Here is a 23,572-nt window from a genome sequence, read left to right on the forward strand (position 1 = left end):
ACACCAGAGCGCAGATCCTCACAGGTGCGAACATCGATTTATCTTCACTTCTATCATTACTTCCTCCCTCTGTCTTAAATCACCAAATCGACTGCAGCAATTTTGCAGTCACTCTCAAAAATACAGTTCATAATTCATTTTTGTTTTCTGAATTTTCTTTTGCTTTCAGCCGGTATATTTGAGAACTAAACGACTATCTTGCAATAATCGCAGAGCTCGCGTTTCTCATTCCACCACAGCTTGTCCTTTGATTGACCCTTCATATCCTCCCTGCCCAGATTCACCAACAGCAAAATCAACCAGTTATGTCCCGCGGCCAGCAAACATCAATTTGAACAACTCAACCATAGATTCCAAAAGAAGAAAAACTACCTTCTCATCCAACAATCAAGTTTGTAATAACTTCAACTCAGGATGATGCTCACAGCAGCGCTGAAGTTATTTACACATTTGCAGCTATTGTGGCATCACTCTCGCACAATATGCCCTGTAAAAAAGTCCGTAAATAAAGATAAAAAAAATGACCTGTTAACTCCTGTGAATATTTCTTGTCTGTCTACTGAATTGTCTCACCACCCTAACACTAACTTTACTGACTATTTACTTTCTGGTCTTGAGCACGGTTTCAAAACCAGTGTTGAAAACCTCCCCACTCACAGTATCATATGTGACAATCTCCAGTCCGCTCTCGCTGAACCTGACACAGTCGAAATTCTAATAAAAAAATAAATCGAATCAGACTTTATGATCGGTCCTGTTGACATTCCCCCTTTCGAGTGTTTCCGCATCAGCCCCATTGGAGTGGCTACCAGTAAAAATTCAGGCAAAAAGCACTTAATAATCGATCTCTCAGCTCCGCACAATTCCCCGTTTCCAAGCATAAATAGCCTTATCTCGCTTGAACAATTTTCTCTTCATTACCACAACAATGACCAAGCTATAAACTTGATTAAAGATGAGGGTCGAGGCACTTGGCTCGCTAAAGTTGACATCACTTCTGCAATTAAAGTGATGCCCATCCACCCAGATTAATGGCATTTGTTCGGCGTACGCTGGCATGAACATTTTTACTTTGCCATCCGTTTAAATTTTGGCTGCAAAAGCACCCGCAAGATTTTCGATATGCTATCAGAAGCTATTTGTTGGATTCTTTTTTTCATTAACTACTCAATTCCCTACTTACCTACTTAATCCACCTGTTAGATGATTTCCTATTCATCTCACTGCCCGACTCCATCTCAGCTGCGCATCTGAGCTCGGGATTCCAGTCGCCCAAGACAAAACCATGGGTCCAGCCAAGTCCATAGAATTTCTGGGCATTAAATTGGACACAGTTAACTTTCACGCCTCACTGCCCAAGGAAAAAAATCGACAGGATTATTCTGGTTTCATCCACCCTCCTAGAAAATCCAAATTGGTTCTAAACGCGAGCTACCATCTCTGCTCGGCCACTTAAACTTTGCGATGCGCATTATCCCTCAAGGCTGCCCTTTCATCTTACATCTCCTCTTCCTCGCGTCTTCAGTTCACGCGCTAGAGGACCAAATCTCCCTAACTAGTCATGTTGCAACAAGTTCAGTTTATGGATAACCTTCCTTAAACAATGGAACGGTCTGTCCTTTTTCTATAATAATCTGATTTCTCTCCCCGTGGATATTCAAAGTGTTTACCGACACAGCTTCCTCCATCGGTTTGGGGAGATTCTACCAAGGCCGTTGGTTCGTGTCCACATGGCCTGCCCAGCTGTTAGACTCATCGCAGTCACTAACATGCTCAGTGCTGTTCGAGTTGTATCCTTTAGTGGTAGCAGCTTCCTGTGTCTTTCCTCAAATAATCCAATCAACTCATCATCAACAATTACCATGTCTATCCTATCAGCATGAGAGGAAGCATATATATTCACTCAGTCGACCTATATTCCTCAACAGTTTTTCAGCATCCCTCCATCACTCCGATTCCTCACTCTTGGCTTATTCCTTCCACAGCCAGGAATACGGGGGGAGTACTCTGGGTTCGGGCTGAATACTGAGCTAGGAGCCCTGTCCTTGGACAGCAAACCCAAATACGCATACCATTTATTCTGTCTGACATAAGTGTAAGTGTGAACTCGTAAAACAGCAGCTAGTCCGCACCACAGACACATGGATAGGCGACGGCACTATCCCCTAGTAACATTCATCCCGGGATTTGTGACATCCACGGTGTGAGCACCGCACCGTACAGTGTGTGCTGGTGACCAAATAATGCATGCGGCAGTAAGCAGACACTAGCACTAGACACTAGCAAAAGCGTTTTGCGAGGACAAGCCCACCACAAAACAATATCACTCTTATTACACTCGTGATGCTCTGAACATAGAGGCAAGTGTTCTTGAGATACACTAAACAGCCCTCTGGCCAGCCTACGGGAGGATCTGTTTCAGTGCGAGCAGTTAATAGTGCACTCTCTGGAGTCCCTGGAAGGCCATGTCACGCCTCTATACAATCCGTCAGGGACAGAAGCACTTTTGCCTTTATTTGGAACTTTATCTTGCCAGAGAAAGAGATCCAATATAGAGAACTTCCTGTGTTCCATCTTACAGCTGTCACACCACACAACGGAACAGTCATTGCTCAAAGGCAACTAGTTTTGATACAAAGGGCAGTGTTTCAGCCATGATCGTTCTCTGGATTCATAGCTGACTCAGCCCTATGCAAGGGGCTGATGCGGGGCTAGATGACCGTCGCATAGAGCGAGGCAGAGAGACATAGCATTAAAAAAGTGGTACAGCCAGTGTATCATCACATGAGGCTATGACTGGCATCAGTGCCAGAGTGTAAGGTGACCAGTGTAAGTGACACTACCCCCTTTCATGAAAACCAACGGACAGCCGGTGTTTAACATCGAAAGGCATAGAATAGCACAACACCAGTGCAAGTAGCAGTAGCATCCGCAGCCCACTTCCTCACAAAAGCAGCAGCACAGCCAGTGCCTATCGTAGAAGATGATGGACAGCGGCCACGCCAGCACGCATAATGGCTAATGTAAGCAGTACTTCACACCCATATGAGAAGACAGCGGCAAAGCTGGTGTTAACACAGAAGGCGTGGCAGCAAGCGGCTGGAGCATTTTATTTAGGACAGACTGCCGCTTTGAGACGGGGGGCTGCTTATATTGCACAAGCGAGTGAGTGGCTGGAACACTCTGTACTCCATACACGACAGATCACCGCTCTGAGGCGGGGAACTGCATAATAGTGAGCGAGCGGCCGAAGTTTCCTGCTTTAACCCTTTAGCACGTACGATCACACCGGTGTGATCAGTCTAGGCTGGTCCCTGGAGCGTACGATCACACCGGTGTGATTAGAACGGTCAGTGCATCACGTGATCAACTGCTAAATTCAAATGTGCTTTCGCGCGCTGAGCCAGAGACAGGGGTGCTCAGAGCTGTCATATATCACAACTTTTCAGTGTTTTCAACCACATAATGTTTATTTTAGGTTTCAGACATATAAATTCACATAAGAACTAAAAAAACAATACATTTAGAGTTTGTAAAATACATACTGATGTCTATGGAAGAGGCAATAAAATAATCCTTTCCATTATAATTAGACACGTTTTATTCATATCAGATACACGTTGTGTAAGTAACTTTAAAGTTTACTCTATTCTTCTCCCAGTTCACCAGCCACTTATTTTATGTATTTCGGGAGAAGTGGATGAATTTACATTCATCCAACAGATACAATTCTCTGAATTGCGTCTGCGGCACAAACTAACATGGCGGCGCCCATCGCGCATACAGCTCAACTAACGATCGTTATAAAGGTGTTTAAACAACAAAACACTTCCAGTTGCATATATTTGACAATCGAAATGTCAGATATTTCATGCCATGGCTAACAAATTTGTGAATATTTTGAATAAAAAAGGAAAAATTACATAAAAGCAGATCATCATTCATTCAGCGCTGTTGCTGCTGCGGTGTGTCACGTGAAAATCAATGACGCGTCACCATGGAAACCATAAAGTGACAAGTTCTAAATTTTTCGCCTTTAAAAACTCACGCTGGGGGGTCAGCCAGAATATTTTAAACTTACGTGTAAAAGGTTTAAAGACAGCTGACCGGCGTTCTGAGGCGGGGGGCTGCTTTACTGCTTATGAGTAGGTGAGTGATCGAATCGCTTCGTTCACTAGGCAGGTCACATCCCTGAGATTTGTGCACGGCAGACTGCTGCTCTGAGGCAGGGGGCTACTCATGGTGTGTGAAGAGTGAGCGACTGTAGCTTTTCCATGCTCTGAACACGGCATACCGCTGCTCTGAGACAGTGGGCTGTTATATCGTGTAAGTGGCAAGCTTTTTGTCTGCTGTCCATGACAGACCAATGCACTGAGACAGGGGGCGGGCTTCTGTCGCATGAGTGCCAGGAATTCGTCTTCTGACCACGACAGACCACTGCACTGAGACAGGGGGCTGTTTGAATCGTGTGAGTTCAGAGAATTTGTCTTCTGGACACGACAGGCCGCTGCTCTGAGACAGGGGAAGCTTACCGTGTGAATGAGGAGTTGAAGTGATCTGTGCTTTGTACATGGCAGATCGCCGCTCCAGACGGGGAGCTTTGCACATATAGAGATCAAGGGTCCATGCTTAGAACCTTAGCTGCAGTCTCCATGCTCTGCACGCAGCTACTAAGGGAGGGAGAGCGTGAGAGGTCGGGCTTGTATCCTTTTGAAGGGTTGGATGAGAGGACGAGATGCCGTGCTCTATAGTGCAGGGGAGCCCGCTTTTTCACTTTCCCTCTTTGAATTAATTCTGCTGTGCTGTGTGCTCTGCTTCTTTCTCTGTCTCTTTTTTAGGGGTTCAATACAAACCCTACTGTCAGAATTTCCAAGGATTTCCCTAACTTTGAGGGATGGTAGTCCAATGTCACAATCCACAATCCAGTCCAATCTGCCTGTTCAAAATTTCACATACATTTATGCTAATAATTTTTTTTTTACCAAAAGTGGCCATTCACACAGTCCATGTTTTTTCTACTTTTTCGAACTCCTAGACGGTTTGTCCAATTTTCACGGAAATTTTATCAGATCATCTTCAGACCATGCTGGCAAAAAAATGATCAAAAGCTTTTTGATAAACTTAACCATTCTCAAATAACGCACAAACGAATTTGACGAAAGCATGCTAAATTGGATGCAAGGCTATATTCTCCAAAACGCTTTAGCGTATTCAGACCAAACTTGGTACATGTCATTCTAAGCATGACCTGAGGCTACATGCAGGGTTTCAGCACAGCGCCACCTACTGGTCAGGAGATATGAAAAATTTTCTTTTTGGCTTATAACTTTTGAATGGTTTGCCCAATATTTTGGTCACTTCTGATTCAGTGCATTATGCTGAGTAGAATGATTCCCAATATTCCCATATTGACTATTGTGGGCATCGGCCATTTTTGAATTTTGTCCTAAAATGCTGTACTTTCTGAATGCATCATTATGAAACTTGAGCTGTGTCCCAATTCAGGGGCTGCATCCTTTGAAGGCCGGCTCCTTCAAAGTGCATGGCCGACGTGGCCTTCGAAGGATGCACCGAGACTCGTTTAAAGGGGAAAGTATAGCCAACTGCGTCATCGTGGAGCGGCGAAGGCTGTCCTAATTCGAAGGTACTTCGAAGGCTCCTTCAAAATGCGTCCTTCTTTTCCCGTGAATGCAGGATACATCAGAATGATCCTTCGCAGTCTAGCCTACCCCAGAATTCGTTGCGCGCCGGAGACGAAATGGCCAGATTACACTTTTAAATTTAAGTATTGGATTTCGATTAAATCGAGTAATCTAATGTATCTAATGAAAAATAAAATAAAAAATACAATAAAGGTTAAAATGTTGACTTATATGTTACCAGTATGTGATTTTGCATAGGCTAGTAAATACTCTTTATTCAACATTTTTCAACATTGTTTTGTTTTTAGGCAGTTATAAATATATATATATGTGGCGAGGGGGGCGTGGTTTTGCGAAGTCTGTAGCAGGAGAGAAAGGAGGGGGCCGATCGGTGAGTAAGTAGGTCAAGTGCAAAATGATGATCACCTGTGTCTGATTGCAGTGATTGGCGTGGAGAGACCGGATATAAGCCGGCATTTGGGAGGAGATGAGAGAGAGAGTTTGGACTGGAACCTCACCTGTGTTGTTGCTGAATGGACGTTGTCTTTATTGTTTATTTTTGTCACTGCCGTGTTTGCCACGGTGAAGGCGCTACGTGCGCACCTTTTGTTTTGTCCTGTCTGTGCACTAATAAAGTGAGTGTTTCAGTTACGCCGACCCCTGTCTTCTTCCTTCCGTGCATATTTGTGACGAACCTCATCACACTGGTGCCGAAACCCGGGAGGGAAGAAGATCGCCGCCGCCATGCAGACTCCGCCAGGTACGCCATTTGCGGACATCATTCAATCACTCGCTGGTCTTCACCAAGAACACCATCAACATCTGCTGGCCATAAAGGAGGAGCAGGACAAACGGTTCGAGGCGCTCCTCCGAGGCCAGCATGAAGACCGCGAGCTGTTCCGGAGCTGGATAGACCGGGAGGTTAGGGCCGTCCCCCCAACATACAAAGACTCGTCCTCGCCGATACCTCTCAATAAGATGGGCCCGGAAGACGATCCGGAAGCTTTCCTAGAGCTATTTGAGAGGTCGGCTGAGGACCGGGGATGGCCCTCTACGGACTGGCCAATGCGGCTGATACCCCTGCTCTCCGGAGAGGCGCAGGTAGCCGCACACCAACTGCCAGTCCAGAATCTCCTGGTCTATCAGGACCTCAAGCGGGCCATTCTACAGCGGGTTGGCCGGACTCCGGAACAACATCGCCAGAGGTTCAGGACATTGGACCTCGAGCAGTCTGGCCGACCCTTCATCATGGCCCAGCAGCTCCGGGACTCGTGCCGCAAGTGGCTGATGGCCGATCGATCGTGTGGTGCTGGAGCAATTCGTGGCGCGGTTGCCGACAAGGACCGCGCAGTGGGTCCAGTGCCACCGCCCGACGTCGCTGAACCAGGCCATCCAGCTGGCGGAGGACCAAATGGTGGCGTGCCCGGGGGTCGGCGCCTCTCTACCATCGGCTTCTCTCTCTCTCTCTCTTTCTCCCCCCCCCTCTAAGCCCTCTCCCCTTCCCAGGTACCGGGGGAATCTGCCGCCGAGGCCGGCTCCAAGGTGGAGGACAGGGGGTGCAGCGGAGCCGGTACCTGCCCCCAGGCCTCTTCCCCGGGGAGGGGGCCCATCAAGGGGGGGATTCTCACCCCAAGCTGCCCTACCGCTCTCTCCACGCCAGTCCCTTGACCCGCTTCCTGCCACTGGAGCGGCGGGGAGGCCCGGGCCGGCTTGTTGGCGCTGCGGGGACCCGAGTCATTTCATCGATCGGTGTCCGGTGATGGAGGTGGGGACACTGATCCGGGTCCCCGACGCGCCACAAGCTGCCCCCGATCAAGCTGGCCTGTACCAAATACCTGTGAGTATAAAGGGGGGTACTTTTCAGGCTCTGGTGGATTCAGGCTGTAACCAAACCTCGGTCCACCAAAGCCTGATTCAGCCTAAAGCATTGGATAATGGCCGCATGGTTAAGGTACGGTGTGTGCACGGGGAAGTGGTGAATTATCCGTTAATGCCTGTGGATATTCAATTTAGGGGGCAAAAGCATAGTGTGGAGGTGGCAATTAACCCGCACCTCCGGCATCCGCTGATTTTGGGGACAGATTGGCCAGCGTTTAATGAGTTATTGGGTCATTTATGTGCGGATGCTTCTTGGGTAAAAAAGGATAAGAGGAAGGTGGCGATTGCTCAGTTGGGAGAAGCTGATCCGGAACCTCTGGGTACTGGTTCAGGGGAACGGAGTGCTCTGGAGAGAACCATCCTCACAGAGCGCGATGATTTTCCCCTGGAACAGTCCCAGGATGACACGCTAAAACATGCCTTTGATCAGGTTCGCTCTATCGACGGCCAGCTTCTCCACACGGACCAACCCCTCACCTATCCGTATTTTGCAATCCTAAAAGATAAGTTGTATCGGGTAACCCAAGATGCCCAATCAAAGCAAGATACAACTCAGTTGTTGGTACCTAAAAGCCGTCGGGAAATGCTTTTCCAGACGGCTCATTCTAATCCAATGGCAGGGCATTTAGGACAAACAGCGACACTTAACCGTCTCATGGCCCGGTTCTTTTGGCCGGGCATTCACGAGAATGTACGCAAGTGGTGTGCGTCTTGTCGTGAATGTCAGTTGGTGAATCCACCGGCCAACCCAAAAGCACCATTGTGCCCTATTCCGTTGATGCAGGTCCCCTTCGAACGAATTGGTATGGACCTCATCGGGCCATTAGAACGGTCAGCACGGGGACATCGCTTTGCTTTAGTCCTGGTGGACTACGCAACGCGATATCCTGAAGCAGTTCCGCTTCGCAATATTTCCGCAAATAGTGTGGCGAGCGCTCTGTTTCAATTAATCTCCCGGGTGGGAATCCCGAAAGAGATTCTCACCGACCAAGGCACGGCGTTTATGTCACGAACGATACGCGAACTTTACGGATTATTGGGCATTAAATCGATCCGGACCAGTGTCTATCACCCACAAACAGACGGGCTGGTCGAACGATTTAACCGCACTTTGAAATCCATGATTCGAAAGTTCGTACAAGAAGACGCCAAAAATTGGGATCGGTGGTTAGAACCCCTCTTGTTCGCTGTACGGGAGGTCCCGCAAGCCTCCACGGGGTTTTCCCCCTTCGAGCTTCTCTATGGACGTCAGCCCCGCGGGGTCTTAGATGTCCTTAGGGAAACTTGGGAGGACGGACCTTCAGCTAGTAAAAATGAAATTCAGTATGTCCTGGACCTGAGAACAAAACTCCACACTTTGGGGCGGCTGTCACGGGAGAATTTGTTACAGGCTCAGGACAAGCAAAGTCGGCTGTACAACAGGGGGGCTAGACTGCGTCAATTCACACCGGGAGAGAAAGTGCTTGTATTACTTCCTACCTCTAGCTCAAAATTACTCGCAAAGTGGCAAGGACCTTTTGAGGTTACACGGCGAATTGGAGATCTCAACTATGAGGTAATACGAACAGATAGGGGCGGGGCACATCAAATTTACCACCTCAACCTGCTTAAAAAATGGTCTGAGGTGGAATCAGTGATGCTGGCGATGGTGGTGAGCGGAGAGGAGGATCTCGGTCCAGAGGCGAATGTCAAAACGAAATCTCTCGCCCTGGCCGCTGGGGGAGACCACCTCTCACCATCCCAGCTCACTGATGTGCATAATTTACAAGCAGATTTTGCTGATGTGTTCTCGCCCCTGCCTGGTCGAACGGACCTCATTCAGCACCACGTTGAGACAGAGCAGGGCGTGGTGGTTCGCAGCCGGCCGTATCGACTGCCAGAGCACAAAAAGAAAGTTGTGCAAAGCGAATTAGAGTCGATGCTAGAGTTGGGAGTAATAGAAGAATCTAACAGTGACTGGGCGAGCCCGATAGTTTTAGTTCCTAAAACGGACGGCTCGATTCGGTTCTGTGTAGATTACAGGAAGGTGAATGCTGTGTCGAAGTTCGACGCTTATCCAATGCCAAGGGTTGACGAATTGCTTGATCGGCTGGGTACTGCTCGATTTTATTCGACATTGGACTTAACTAAGGGATATTGGCAGATCCCCTTATCTCCGTTATCCAAAAAAAAAACAGCTTTCACCACGCCGTTTGGGTTACACCAATTTGTCACGCTTCCTTTCGGGTTGTTCGGGGCTCCGGCAACATTTCAGCGTCTGATGGACAGGATTCTCCGACCGCACGCTGCATATGCCGCTGCCTACTTGGATGATATCATCATCTATAGTGGTGACTGGCAGCGTCATATGCAGCAAGTGCGGGCTGTCCTGAAGACGCTGAGACGAGCTGGGCTCACGGCCAACCCGAAGAAGTGTGCGATTGGGCGGGTGGAAGTAAGATATCTGGGCTTCCACTTGGGTCATGGACAGGTGCGTCCCCAAATTGATAAGACAGCAGCGGTTGCGACTTGTCCGAGACCCAAGACCAAAAAGGAGGTTAGACAGTTCCTGGGGCTGGCGGGTTATTACAGAAGGTTTGTGCCTAATTATTCGGACCTCGCCAGCCCGCTGACTGATCTAACTAAAAAGGAGGTACCAGATACGGTCCAATGGACGGAGCAGTGTCAGCGGGCTTTTACCCAGATAAAGGCTGCTTTATGTGGCGGACCGCTCTTACATGCCCCTGATTTTTCTCTCCCTTTCATCCTACAGACCGACGCGTCGGACAGGGGGATGGGCGCGGTCCTGTCCCAGGAGGTGGAGGGTGAGGAGCGGCCGGTGCTGTACATCAGTCGGAAGCTCTCTAAGAGAGAGACGGTGTACAGCACCATAGAGAAGGAGTGTTTGGCCATCAGATGGGCCGTTCTCACCCTCCGCTATTACCTCTTGGGACGGGAGTTCACCCTCTGTTCGGATCACGCTCCCCTGCAGTGGCTCCACCGCATGAAGGATACCAACGCGCGGATCACTCGTTGGTATCTAGCTTTACAGCCTTTTAAGTTCAAGGTGATCCACAGGCCGGGTGTACAGATGGTTGTGGCTGACTTCCTCTCCAGGAGGAGGGGGGGGGAGGCTGCAGGCCGGATGGCTCCCCGGCCTGAGTCGGGCGGTGGGGGTATGTGGCGAGGGGGGCGTGGTTTTGCGAAGTCTGTAGCAGGAGAGAAAGGAGGGGGCCGATCGGTGAGTAAGTAGGTCAAGTGCAAAATGATGATCACCTGTGTCTGATTGCAGTGATTGGCGTGGAGAGACCGGATATAAGCCGGCATTTGGGAGGAGATGAGAGAGAGAGTTTGGACTGGAACCTCACCTGTGTTGTTGCTGAATGGACGTTGTCTTTATTGTTTATTTTTGTTACTGCCGTGTTTGCCACGGTGAAGGCGCTACGTGCGCACCTTTTGTTTTGTCCTGTCTGTGCACTAATAAAGTGAGTGTTTCAGTTACGCCGACCCCTGTCTTCTTCCTTCCGTGCATATTTGTGACGAACCTCATCACAATATATATATATATATAAATTATATAAAGTTTTATAAAGTAGACTACAGTACAAATGTTACTGCCTCTCGTCACAACGGCTGTCACCAGTTGCTAGGCGACAAAACCAAAAACCATTGAACAACTCCCAGGACACAGCTAGCAACAATTTGTTAATGTGACAATACATTATGTTCCAAATAACAAGTGGTGGAATGTAACGACATACATTTACTCTGGATTAAAGTATAATTTTGAAGTACTTTAGATTGTTATTCAACTCCACTTAATCTCAGAGGCAACTATTGTACTTTTTAGACTAAACCGTACAGTGACGGCAGAGCAGACTCTGCCAAGGAAAAGACACGGGCTCACCGCAGGGAGCTGGTCGTGGAAGAATACACATATGGGATCGCCGTAGGGATCACACTTATGGAACCCAGCCTAGTACAAGTTACACAAGCATACGAGCACTAGGCCTGGCATCGGACACTCCGCAACGTCCGACTGCCGAAGGGGTGCGGAGGAACTCACAGGGTTCGCCAAGTGGGGAACTCGACTAGAGCAAAAAGCGCACGTATCCATTTCTAGGAAGGGAGTGACGCAGCAAGCTGACACTAGAACAGGAACTTCGGTGTTACCGGCTGGTAGAAGCGAGCACACAGGAAGAAACCGGCTCAACACGTAGGCTATAAAACCTAGCGAACGTGTTAAGTGTTGCTCAAAGGGTGGTCTCTGAAGTGCCGAAAGGACCAGAGACAAATCCCAAGAGGGTATAGAGAGTGGGCGAGGAGGATTCAGTCTCCTCGCTCCCCTTAGGAACCTGACGATCAGGTCATGCTTTCCCAAAGACTTACCATCAACAGCATCGTGATGGCATAAAGTCCGATAAAGTCAAGGGAGAAGACCATAGAGAGTCATAAAGTTGCTCCTGCTCCTAGCTCATGGACAGCTCCTACTCACGCTCTCCGTCTCTGCAAGATTCGGTAGGGAATGATTCAGATTTCTCTTGGCACAGCTACTAGAAGACTTACAACTGTCAGACAGGTTGCTCACATCACATCTACGCCATCAAGCTCAGTTTGAGTCTCCGCAGTAAGCTCAGCCATCAGGAAGTGAGTGCTTCTAATTTGCTTCACTTTTCTCCGTTGAAGTCTATGGGGTCGCTATGTCCATTTCTTTTACTGTCTATGGATGCAGCCCCTGAATTGGGACACAGCTTTGGTGTGTGTCATTCATTGACAGTGGTGTCATTGGGACCATGCCCTAAGGTACTCCACAAGCTTCTAGACAGCTCCACCTTGTGGTTAAACGTTAGAATGACATTTTCGAAAAATGCTAATAACTTTTGATTTTTTGCTTATTTTAATGAAACTGGTCTTGATAGATTCCTTGGGTCATGCTGAGAACAATGATACCAATGCTCGAATTATGTCCACATTAATTAATGATTGTATTTTAGATTTTTCAGTCATTTTAACTAAAATAATCTAAAAACATATTTAATTACTTGTTGTTGCAGTTTTTCTGAAGCTCCCTGCCATGCTTGTGTCACGGGGTGACAAGCGGCCTGGCGGAACTTTTCTTTTTGGGATATGTTCCCCTGGGGAACGATGACGGCAGAACACCAGAACGGTTCCGGTTCCCTATGAGAAGAGCATGGCGGCGGGCGAGGCTTGATGAGAAAACTCGCGTCAGGTGGCGGTGCGTGGGATTATGATCCGTGATTGGGACACGTATTAGGAGAGAGGGTTATAAAAGCCATTCTGAATGAGAGAAGGAGGTCGCCGTCGTGGACTCAGAGGAATACAGGCAGTGGGGCAGAGATTGTGAAGACTTCTATCAGTTCAAGTAGGTGAAGAGCTATATATATTCTTTGAATGAATAATGAGGATTGTGGAAAACACGCTGTGAGTTTGGCTGAGCTTCGACTCCTCTCCTTATTGGCTTCTGATTATTACTGTGGCAACCTTGGACAGTTAAGTACCACCTTTGTAATTCTAAAGAGAAGATAAAGATTTGCAGTTTCTATGGTGGAGGCTGAGTCATGTGTCTGAAAGCTGGAAATGAACCAAAACGTCTTTCTGATTTCTTCGACGCTAGTGAACAACAGTGTTAAACTGACTCGTGTGCAGCCCCTGTCTATTCGATCCATTGGGAAGGAAATGCCAGCTGGATGATGAGGGGAATGCCTTGGGTGCACCGTGAGTCTGTTCAATTTTGCAGTCCAATTGTGGAAGTGAGCACGAGTGCGTTCTTGCACTGTTCTGGTGAATTTATGTGAGTGTGGATTTGTGGTTTTGCTTTCCACTCCAAATCACAGCTGATCACTTTCTCCCATGCCGGGGCTGCTGAGCTATGTTGTTTAAATGACTCCATGCCTATTGAAGAGGTGTTATACGGAGCGAACCTGCTATCCGCCGCTAAATTCTGCCTGCTGCTGCCCTGTGAAAGAAAGGTGACACTCAGTTGTCTGATGCTGTCCTGTGATAAGAGAAAGCCCGCTATCTGCCACCTTCTTGGCCCTTGCTGCTCCACTGTGAAGCTCTACTGACCCTCTGATGTCCAGAGCTGGAGGAACCGTTGAGCTGGTGAGTGAATGTGAAGCTATGAGCTGTTACTGACCCTCTGATGTTCAGAGCTGGAGGAACCATTGAGCCGGCGAGCGAATGTGAAGTTGTGAGTTGTTACTGACCCTCTGATGTTCAGAGCTGGAGAGAAGACTCAGTTACTAACTGCTGGATTCTGTACTCACCATTGCTGTTCTGTGAACAGAGAGATTCTGTTATCTGCCGCCGCATTCTGCCATTGCTGTCCTGTGGTAAGAGAAGACTCTGTTACTAACTGTTGGATTCTATACTCGACGTTGCTGTTCTGTGAACAGAGAGATCCTGTTATCTGCTGCTGTATTCTGCCTGCTGCTGCCCTGTGAAAGAAAGGTGACACTCAGTTATCTGATGCTGTCCTGTGATAAGAGAAAGCCTGCTACCTGCCTCCTACCTGGCCCTTGCTGCTCCACTGTGAAGCTCTGCTGTCCGAGAACCTACCTGGTCCACGTTGTTCCGTTGTGAAGCTCTGCTGTCTGAGCGGCCATCTGTCTAGAGTCCAGCATTCGCTGAAGAGGAACCATTATACGTTATCTGCCCCTCCTGTCACATGCCTGTCCTGTCTTGTGCTGCACATGGGTGTTTTGTTGTTTTGTGCCATGTGCTCTCCTGTCTATTGTCTAGCCCCTCCCATCTTGTTATCTGATTATTGGTTAATTTGTCCCACCTGTCTTTCTCGTTACCCTCCTTTGTTTGTTCCCCTATTTAGCCTCCCTGTGTTTGTAGTCCTGTGCTGGTTCGTTGTCCAAGTTACCTGTTCCTGGTGTTTCCTTCCTGCTTGCTACCGGAGTTTTTGTATCTTGTCTGCCAGTGTCTAATAAATTTCCTCTGCATTTGAATCCTCGTCTCATGTTCAACTATTCCGTGACAGAACGAACCAGCCCCATGAGGACTCAGCAGAGAGGCATTTGATTGGGTCAGTTTTGGGGCGATGGTGGATGGTTTCATTCGCTATCGGGAGAGAATTGCCAGGGAAGTGGTCCCAGTTCCGGGGGTCCCAGTTCCGGTGGTCCCGAGTCTGGTGGTCCGCGTTCCGGTGGTTCCGAAACGGAGGAGGAGAAGGAAGACTCCCTCCGTGACTGTCCCGGTGGTACCGAGTCCGGTGGTCCCAGTTCAGGTGGTCCCGAGTCCGGTGGTCCCGAGTCCGGTGATCCCGAGTCCGGTGGCTCATAACACGGAGACCATCCCGGAGGTGACTGCCGTCCCTGACGCACCACCCAGGCGTCTTGTTCTGCCCGCGCCGCCCAGGCGTCTTGCTTTGCCTGCACCGCCCAGGCGTCCTGCTCTGCCGGCCCCGCCCGAGCTGCTCGCACTGCCTGCGCCACCCCAGCGATCCATCACGTCTGCTGATCCAGAGACTGTTCACGTCACGTCTGCCGAGCCTGTGTCTTCGGACAAGATGGCCGCCACAGAGACTGTTCACGTCACGTCTGCCGAGCCTGTGTCTTCGGAGAAGATAACAGCTGCCGAACCTGTGTCTTCAGACAAGATGGCCGCCGGTGGTGTCGGTTCCTGAGCCGGTGGTGTTGGTTCCTGAGCCGGTGGTGTCTGTTCCAGTTCAGGGGCTGGCTGTGTCTGTTCCTGAGCCTGAGCCTGTGTCTGTTCCTGAGCCGGTGGTGTCTGTTCCAGTTCCTGAGCCGGTGGTGTCTGTTCCAGTTCCTGAGCCGGTGGTGTCTGTTCCAGTTCCTGAGCCGGTGGTGTCTGTTCCTGAGCCGGTGGTGTCTGTTCCTGAGCCGGTGGTGTCTGTTCCAGTTCCTGAGCCGGTGGTGTCTGTTCCAGTTCCTGAGCCGGTGGTGTCTGTTCCTGTTCCTGAGCCGGTGGTGTCTGTTCCTGTTCCTGAGCCTTTGGTGTCTGTTCCAGTTCCTGAGCCGGTGGTGTCTGTTCCAGTTCCTGAGCCGGTGGTGTCTGTTCCAGTTCCTGAGCCGGTGGTGTCTGTTCCAGTTCCTGAGCCGGTGGTGTCTGTTCCTGTTCCTGAGCCGGTGGTGTCTGTTCCTGTTCCTGAGCCGGTGGTGTCTGTTCCTGAGCCGGTGGTGTCTGTTCCAGTTCCTGAGCCGGTGGTGTCTGTTCCAGTTCCTGAGCCGGTGGTGTCTGTTCCTGTTCCTGAGCCGGTGGTGTCTGTTCCTGTTCCTGAGCCTTTGGTGTCTGTTCCAGTTCCTGAGCCGGTGGTGTCTGTTCCAGTTCCTGAGCCGGTGGTGTCTGTTCCAGTTCCTGAGCCGGTGGTGTCTGTTCCAGTTCCTGAGCCGGTGGTGTCTGTTCCTGTTCCTGAGCCGGTGGTGTCTGTTCCTGTTCCTGAGCCGGTGGTGTCTGTTCCTGAGCCGGTGGTGTCTGTTCCAGTTCCTGAGCCGGTGGTGTCTGTTCCAGTTCCTGAGCCGGTGGTGTCTGTTCCTGTTCCTGAGCCGGTGGTGTCTGTTCCTGTTCCTGAGCCTTTGGTGTCTGTTCCAGTGCCGTGGCCGCGCGAGGGGTCGTCTCCGCCGTGGCCGCGCGAGGGGTCGTCTCCGCCGTGGCCGCGCGAGGGGTCGTCTCCGCCGTGGCCGCGCGAGGGGTCGTCTCCGCCGTGGCCGCGCGAGGGGTCGTCTCCGCCGTGGCCGCGCGAGGGGTCGTCTCCGCCGTGGCCGCGCGAGGGGTCGTCTCCGCCGTGGCCTCCCGAACCCTGTGGGCCGCTCTGGCGTCCCAAATGTTTTGTCCCTCCCGTCCCGCCCTCGTCTTATAGAGCGTCTGGTAGCCACTCCGTAGGGAGGGAGGATGTCACATGCCTGTCCTGTCTTGTGCTGCACATGGGTGTTTTGTTGTTTTGTACCATGTGCTCTCCTATCTATTGTCTAGCCCCTCCCATCTTGTTATCTGATTATTGGTTAATTTGTCCCACCTGTCTTTCTCGTTACCCTCCTTTGTTTGTTCCCCTATTTAGCCTCCCTGTGTTTGTAGTCCTGTGCTGGTTCGTTGTCCAAGTTACCTGTTCCTGGTGTTTCCTTCCTGCTTGCTACCGGAGTTTTTGTATCTTGTCTGCCAGTGTCTAATAAATTTCCTCTGCATTTGAATCCTCGTCTCATGTTCAACTATTCCGTGACACCTCCTCTCACTTGAAGCCTAGAGAAGATACGCCGATTGACTCTTAATATTCTTGCTCTTAACTTAATAAAGCAAAGACTATTATTCTTTTAACTTTGTTGTCCCGCCTTTTCACTGGTTTGCTCCTCGAGGTGACACGCCCATTAGGGGTGGTGGTGGGTCGGCCACTCCGGTCTGTGACACTTGCATGTCACATTATTCCCTTTTGTGCTTGGCCCCGATAATTGCTGCTTGCAGCTTTTTTTTTTTTTTGGATGTTGTTGTCTGCTTCAGATGTAGTCAGAGTTGCAGAAAAATAATGATAATGCAACAAATAACAAGATTGTTTTATTTATTTTTATCAGTGTGTTAAGTGTGATTGAATGATGTTAGTTCATTTGCGTAACCATGTATTTGCTATAACAATGAAAATATTTGAAAAACAGCTCTAAACAAGTAATGATGCAATCCTTTAACCCGCATGGTATGCATTATGTTCTAACCATAAAATATTTTTTTCAAATAAGTTTTTATAACATGAAATAGCTTCAATCATACAAATCAAATGTTTTATAAATATATTTTTGGAGGGGAGTATACTTAGGGAAATGTTGCCATATAGCAATACTTTACCACAATCGAAAATGGTCAAAGTAGTTTTTCTAAAATTATGATTTTCTTTTCTATTTAATTGCACATTTCTTATACTACAAAACTATAATATAATACTATAAGTAGATGAGACTAAATTGTTACATTAGGCATACAATCAAAGACTATCATTGATACTTAGTGAAAGCAGTTAGTAAAAAAAACTAATAACAACATTTTAAAAACCCATTTAACTTTAGAAAACAACTAAAATGTATGTGTGTGTCAGCGTGTGTAATAATTATTATTATTATGTGTGTGTGTTTGGTGGTATTGTATGCTATGCACTTTTATAACTATGTTTCACAGTTTCACTATCAATTTCTGTATTTGTAACAGTTCAGTTTGTCCCTTGAAATGCTAGGTTATTTGCATCTTTTCTGACGGATCCTCCATGCCTTACATTCACTTCTCCTCTCCCTTTCACTTAAATCGCTTATTCTCTTTCTCTTTTTTGTGTCAATGTTTCTGGCTCTGTTTCCTTTTCTGCAAGTATTCTGCTCTGTGTTCAGGATCAGCATTCTTTACACTGTCTGTAAAGTCGCTGCTTCTCAGCTGCACTCAATTTAGCCATATTCTAACTTTGCTTTATCATTGTTAATCCTCCTTTGGTCAGGCAAAGCAGGATTAACAATGATAAAGAAAAGTTAGAATCACGAAAACTTAGTGCTATTTTATCCAAAAGAACTAAATGAATAGCTTTGAATAAAGTTTATCCATAAACGGCAGCCACTGGTGTTACTGATCTTCACTGTTGTTACCCATATACTGTAGGTGGCACAGACAATTTTCATGAAAAATGCATTTTACAAAATGGCTTCTGCAAGGTGTCAAACTACATTTTGTCAAACTCACTAAATTAAGTAGTTTAATCCATTTGTTTATATATATATATATATATATATATATATATATATATATATATATATATATATATATATATATATATATATATACACACATTTTTTTTACAATTCCCTAATACTAAAGTAGGTCATACCATTAAATTCAACTAAAAGCTTTATTTGAAATCATGAGATAAATGAGAAAATTTCTGATAACTGAAAAGAGACAGTGAACTTACTGCATGGGCCTTTCTTCATTGATCTTCAGGAAATAGAAAGAAGGAAGTCAAGTGATGTCATTAGTGTGATTTTTATTTCAAAATAAGAGATTTTTGTTAAACGGTAACACCAGTGACACAACTCCAGGGGACCAGGGATATTTGATAGTTATGTATGTATACATATTGTATTTTAAATGGTAGAAAAACCTGTTTTTGATCTCAAAATAAAGCACTTTCACTCTCTACGACTGTGGGGACGAGCACTTCTGTGGTGCTTGGAATTCTATAGAATTAATTAAAAAACAAATATTGCCACATTGATGGCTCAAGAAGAAGGTGTGACTGGTCAAATTACATATTTATGGTGAGCAGGACGAGGCCGAGGGCCGTGGGAGAACGGCGCGAGGCCGGTGTTTCTGTTTTGGATCATAACAAAATGTCTTGAGTCATTGTAAGAACTGATTTTCCTGCTAAAACAAAATGCACCCTGCAATAAAGCCATAAAATGCACCCTGGACAGCAGATAGCAAAGACAGAGCACAGAACCTTGTCCTGCCCAAACTTATCTCCTTGTCCCCTTGTTTGCCTTCAACTCATCCCCCCTCTCTCTCCTCAAGTTCATTAAGAATGTCTATATAGCACATATGATGTATCTTGTGAATATGTTGTTTTTCCTTTTCATGTTTGGTATCATTTTAAGGGTCACAGTGCGATTGGTAAAATGGTCTTAATTTCATTGCAGTCATTGGTTTAATGAGAAAGATTGAGAACATAGGAGAATCCTGTTTCTCCTCTCTGTCCGATATCTCTTTACAATATCTCCCGAAACCAGGTGCTACCCCCCTGGGGTACATGGATTGGCCCAAACAACTCTAAACAACATTTGTATAACCCCTTTTGTTCTGGTCTGGTATTTAAGGCGAGGTGACAGAGCAGTCTTTGGGACTCTTTTACCACTCTTTTACCAGGTGTTTTCCTGTTGGAAAGCCCTGACACATCACTGTGTGTCTCTGTCAGGAAAACATTACTTACTTTTAGAGTCATCTTTGAGTAAATTATGTCATGTATATTTATTTTTTCTGAATTGGCTTTTAATCATTTACTTCTGTAATTGGCGTATCAAGTAATTTTTACCTGACAAATAAATGTTACATCTTGATTTATTCTGAAGTATTCTGAAATCATTTTTTTAATATATTAAGGAGGCTGGTGCTACCGCAAATCTTAGTTAAGGTATAGGTCAAACTAAAGGCGCATGTATGAATGGAGCAGTAGGCACGTCATCTGAAGACCTTTTGATTTCTGTCTATCACTGATTTAGCAAGTTGTATGGAAATGGCTAAATTAAACTACACTCTCTTGTTCGAGTGAGCAGTAGGCAACCGACTTTAGAGGTATTAGCAAACCCTACATCCTCTGACTAAAATCAGAATTAACAAGTTTGTGTCCGTGAGAAACATGATCTGGCCGACGCGATTTCTATGCGGCATTGGGTCCATAATGAATTAATAATTGAAAGTATGGGAAACTCAGAATAATCAAAGATCTAAATTAATTCATAATCAATATTCATGATTATTTTCTAATCAGAAATACGATCTAAATTTGATTAGCATTTGAAATCGGAGTCAGATTAAGCGTAGAGCTAAAGTAATACTAAAATTAAATTCCAATAAATTAAGTGAACTTCACTGGAGCGCTGAAAAGACATACACGCATTAAACCTTCACCAGGCCGTTGGTTTCCGTCGTTGGGCCAATGGATGGTCCTTACATCATCCTTGAGCCCTGAGCCATTTTTGAAATTTCTCAAAAAACAACTTTTTCGAAGTCCTAGGCCGTTGTTCCAATTTTCTACAAAATACGCACACAGAACAGAAGCTAAGGATGGTTATCAAAACAATTTTCATAATTGAAGCATTGGTCAGGCAACGGCCATTTTGGTAATGTCCAAGCTTAACAAAAATTGACAAACAAAGACAACAGGACATTGTAAGTCAGCAGCCATATCACCCTGTAGCACAAAACTGGTTGCCCACTGAAGCTAAGCAGGGCTGAGCCTTGTCAGTACCTGGATGGGAGACCTCCTGAGAAAACCAGGTTGCTGCTGGAAGAGGTGTTAGTGAGGCCAGCAGGGAGTGCTCACCCTGTGGTCTGTGTGGGTCCTAACGCCCCAGTGTAGTGACAGGGACACTATACTGTCAAAGAGCACCGTCCTTCGGATGAGACGTTAAACCGAGGTCCTGACTCTCTGTGGTCATTGAAAATCCCATGGCATTTCTCGTAAAGAGTAGGGGTGTAACCCCGGTGTCCTGGCCACATTCCACCCGTTGGCCCTTACCAATCATGGCCTCCTAATAATCCCCGTACATTGAATTGGCTCTATCACTCTCTCTCCTCTCTCCACTTGGTGTGTGGTGAGCACACTGGCGCCGTTGTACTGTGGCTGCCGTCGCATCATCCAAGTGGATACTGCACACTGGTGGTGGCTGAGGAGAGACCCCTGATATGATTGTAAAGCGCTTTGGGTGTACAGTAGTACATATGAAAGCGCTATATAAATGCCCGATTCTATTCTATTCTATAAGTGACACAAGTTTAATAAAATTCCACCAATAGCAACCAAAGACACATTTGTCTGGCATGTTTAAGTAAACCACCATTGGCTATGGCACGTATGGTCTATGCTTTTTAAAGCGTACAGTGGCCTACTTTTAAAAGAAAGGAAGTGTTTGCACATATTGTACTTTGTGTTTTTCCCCTGTGCATGAGTGCATCACATGATTTACCATATATGGAGTCTCTTCTGTACAATTGTTTTTATCACTCCTCACCTATATCAAGTTTGTGGTTCATTCACACTTTTTTTCATACGTACACACATGCATAGTATATAAGCTGAAGGCTTTCAATAAAGATTTGACTTTGAGTGAACTACGCTTCTGTGTCTGTGTCATTCTTGGTCCCTGATATCAGTGTCACTGTCTGTGTCTTTGATTCGATAAGGAAGATCCATAATTATTTATCTAGCAGCTTGTTGAGTTCACTCATGGGCTCACTGTTGAGTTTGTTAGGTTGAGATATTATGCACAAACTGGGAATGGAAATTACTTTAGATGAGAGTACAATCTGTCTGTCATTTTATGTCAAGCCTGCAGCTCTCTGTTGAACCATTGCCAAATGTATGTGATGCTGTTGAATTGCAGCAACAACAGGAAACAGACACCACAGAGGCACAACCACAGAAGGGGTTCCTAGGTTGAGGAAGTAAACCCAATTCTTTGGTCTAAATGTAAAGATGACATAGTCACAGAGGAAGTCAAGAAACTCCTCGGTGGCAGGGCACCGGGGGTGGATGAGATCCGCCCTGAGTACCTCAAGTCTCTGGATGTTTTGGGGCTGTCTTGGCTGACAAGCCTCTGCAGCATCGTGTGGCGGTCAGGGACAGTACCTTTGGGTCCCTCTTTTTAAGAAGGGGGATCAGAGGGTGTGTTCCAACTACAGGGGGATCACACTTCTCAGCCTCCCCGGGAAAGTCTATGCCAGGGTACTGGAGAGGAGAATACGGCCGATAGTAGAACCTCGGCTTCAGGAGGAACAGTGCGGTTTTCGTCCCGGTCGTGGAACACTGGACCAGCTCTATACCTTCTCCAGGGTGCTGGAGGGTTCATGGGAGTTTGCCCAACCAATCCACATGTGCTTTGTGGATTTGGAGAAGGCATTCGACTGTGTCCCTCGCGGCGTCCTGTGGAAGGTGCTCCAGGAGTATAGGGTCCGGGGCCCTTTGCTAAGGGCTGTCCCGTCCTTGTAGGACCGAAGCAGGAGTTTGGTTCGCATTGCCGACAATAAGTCAGACTTGTTCCCAGTGCATGTTGGACTCCCGCAGGGCTGCCCTTTGTTGCCGGTTCTGTTCATAATTTATATGGACAGAATTTCTAGGCGCAGCCAGGGGCCAGAGGGTGTCAGGTTTGGGGACCACACGATTTCGTCTCTGCCCTTTGAGGATGATGTTGTTGTGCCGGCCCCTTCAGACCAGGACCTTCAGCGTTCACTGGGATGGTTTGCAGCCGAGTGTGCAGCAGCTGGGATGAGAATCAGTGCCTCCAAATCCGAGGCCATGGTTCTCAGTCGGAAAAGGGTGGCTTGCCCACTTCAGGTTGGTGGAGAGTTCCTGCCTCAAGTGGAGGAGTTCAAGTATCTTGGGGTCTTGTTCACGAGTGAGGGAAGGATGGAACGGGAGATTGACAGACGGATCGGTGCAGCTTCTGCAGTAATGCGGTCGATGTACCGGTCTGTCGTGGTAAACTCGATTTACCGGTCAATCTATGTTCCTACTCTCACCTATGGTCATGAGCTTTGGGTCATGACCAAAAGGACAAAATCCCAGATACAGGCGGCCGAAATGAGCTTTCTCTGCAGGGTGGCTGGGCGATCCCTTAGAGATAGGGTGAGAAGCTCGGTCACTCGGGAGGAGCTCAGAGTAGAGCCGCTGCTCCTCCACATCGAGAGGGACCAGCTGAGGTGGCTCAGGAATCTGTTCCGGATGCCTCCTGGACACCTTCCCGAGAAGGTGTTCCGGGCGCGGATAAGCGGAAGAAGATGGATGGATAGATGGATGGATGAGAGCACACTTTGAATTATACCCTCAGTAAACTTCTAGCTTAGTAATTTTATACTGCAAATATAGGCTACTTGTAAGTATTATTTAAGTGAACATAACATCATACTTACAGTTAACTATTTATATATTTTTTTGGAACTTTAAGTATAGGCTACTACGATGTTACTATTTCTTAAAGAAGTTGAAGATGTTAAAGTTTAATGTGACTTGCATATTTTAGAAAACAGAGTCGAGGTTTTGTCTGTTATAGTCCTACTTTCAAAACAGCCTGAATACAGTCATGTGATAACTTGGCATTTCGTTTTTGGAAAACTGAACACAACTTGTTTTACAGAACTGTTTGAATAAATATACATTTGTTACAGTAAAGATCCAACCGGAAATATTGTTGGGAAATCAGCAGAGTAACATGAAGAGACATCTCGGAGTGACAGCAGGGCAGGTGTGTAAAATTATGACAAAAAATATATATATTTTCAGGATACTTTTTTATACTTTTCTTTTTGAAGTTGCCACTGACTTCAGTATTGTGTTTCCGAGTGAAACAGAA

The 23,572-nt window shown here is 47.0% G+C and overlaps 2 protein-coding genes across 3 annotated transcripts in view; one reads left to right on the forward strand and one right to left on the reverse strand.

The window, feature by feature from the left end:
* The window catches only part of LOC308687442 (interferon-induced protein 44-like), a 31,526-nt gene extending 13,070 nt beyond the window's left edge, over positions 1-18,456 (reverse strand). The window contains exon 1 of one of the 2 annotated variants that reach the window (XM_081359997.1): positions 18,421-18,456. The gene's annotated coding sequence lies outside the window, so the exon portion shown is untranslated. The remainder of the gene's footprint in view (positions 1-18,420) is intronic. The other variant, XM_081359998.1, reaches the window with a different exon arrangement.
* LOC308688169 (uncharacterized protein) lies at positions 14,504-16,672 on the forward strand. The gene is made up of 2 exons (XM_081361088.1): positions 14,504-15,331; positions 16,205-16,672. Exon 1 carries the CDS (start codon positions 14,569-14,571, stop codon positions 15,151-15,153), a length of 585 nt encoding a protein of 194 aa, XP_081217214.1. The 5' UTR covers positions 14,504-14,568; the 3' UTR covers positions 15,154-15,331; positions 16,205-16,672.
* Positions 18,457-23,572: the final 5,116 nt, after the last annotated feature.

This window comes from Scardinius erythrophthalmus (genome assembly GCF_964197995.2).
Source record: "Scardinius erythrophthalmus genome assembly, chromosome: 3".
In the NCBI taxonomy this organism is placed as follows: domain Eukaryota; kingdom Metazoa; phylum Chordata; class Actinopteri; order Cypriniformes; family Leuciscidae; genus Scardinius; species Scardinius erythrophthalmus.

What these genes read in the sequence shown, in the direction of transcription:
- LOC308688169 (XM_081361088.1), top strand. Translation starts at nt 14,569, where the DNA reads ATGGTGGATGGTTTCATTCGCTATCGGGAGAGAATTGCCAGGGAAGTG.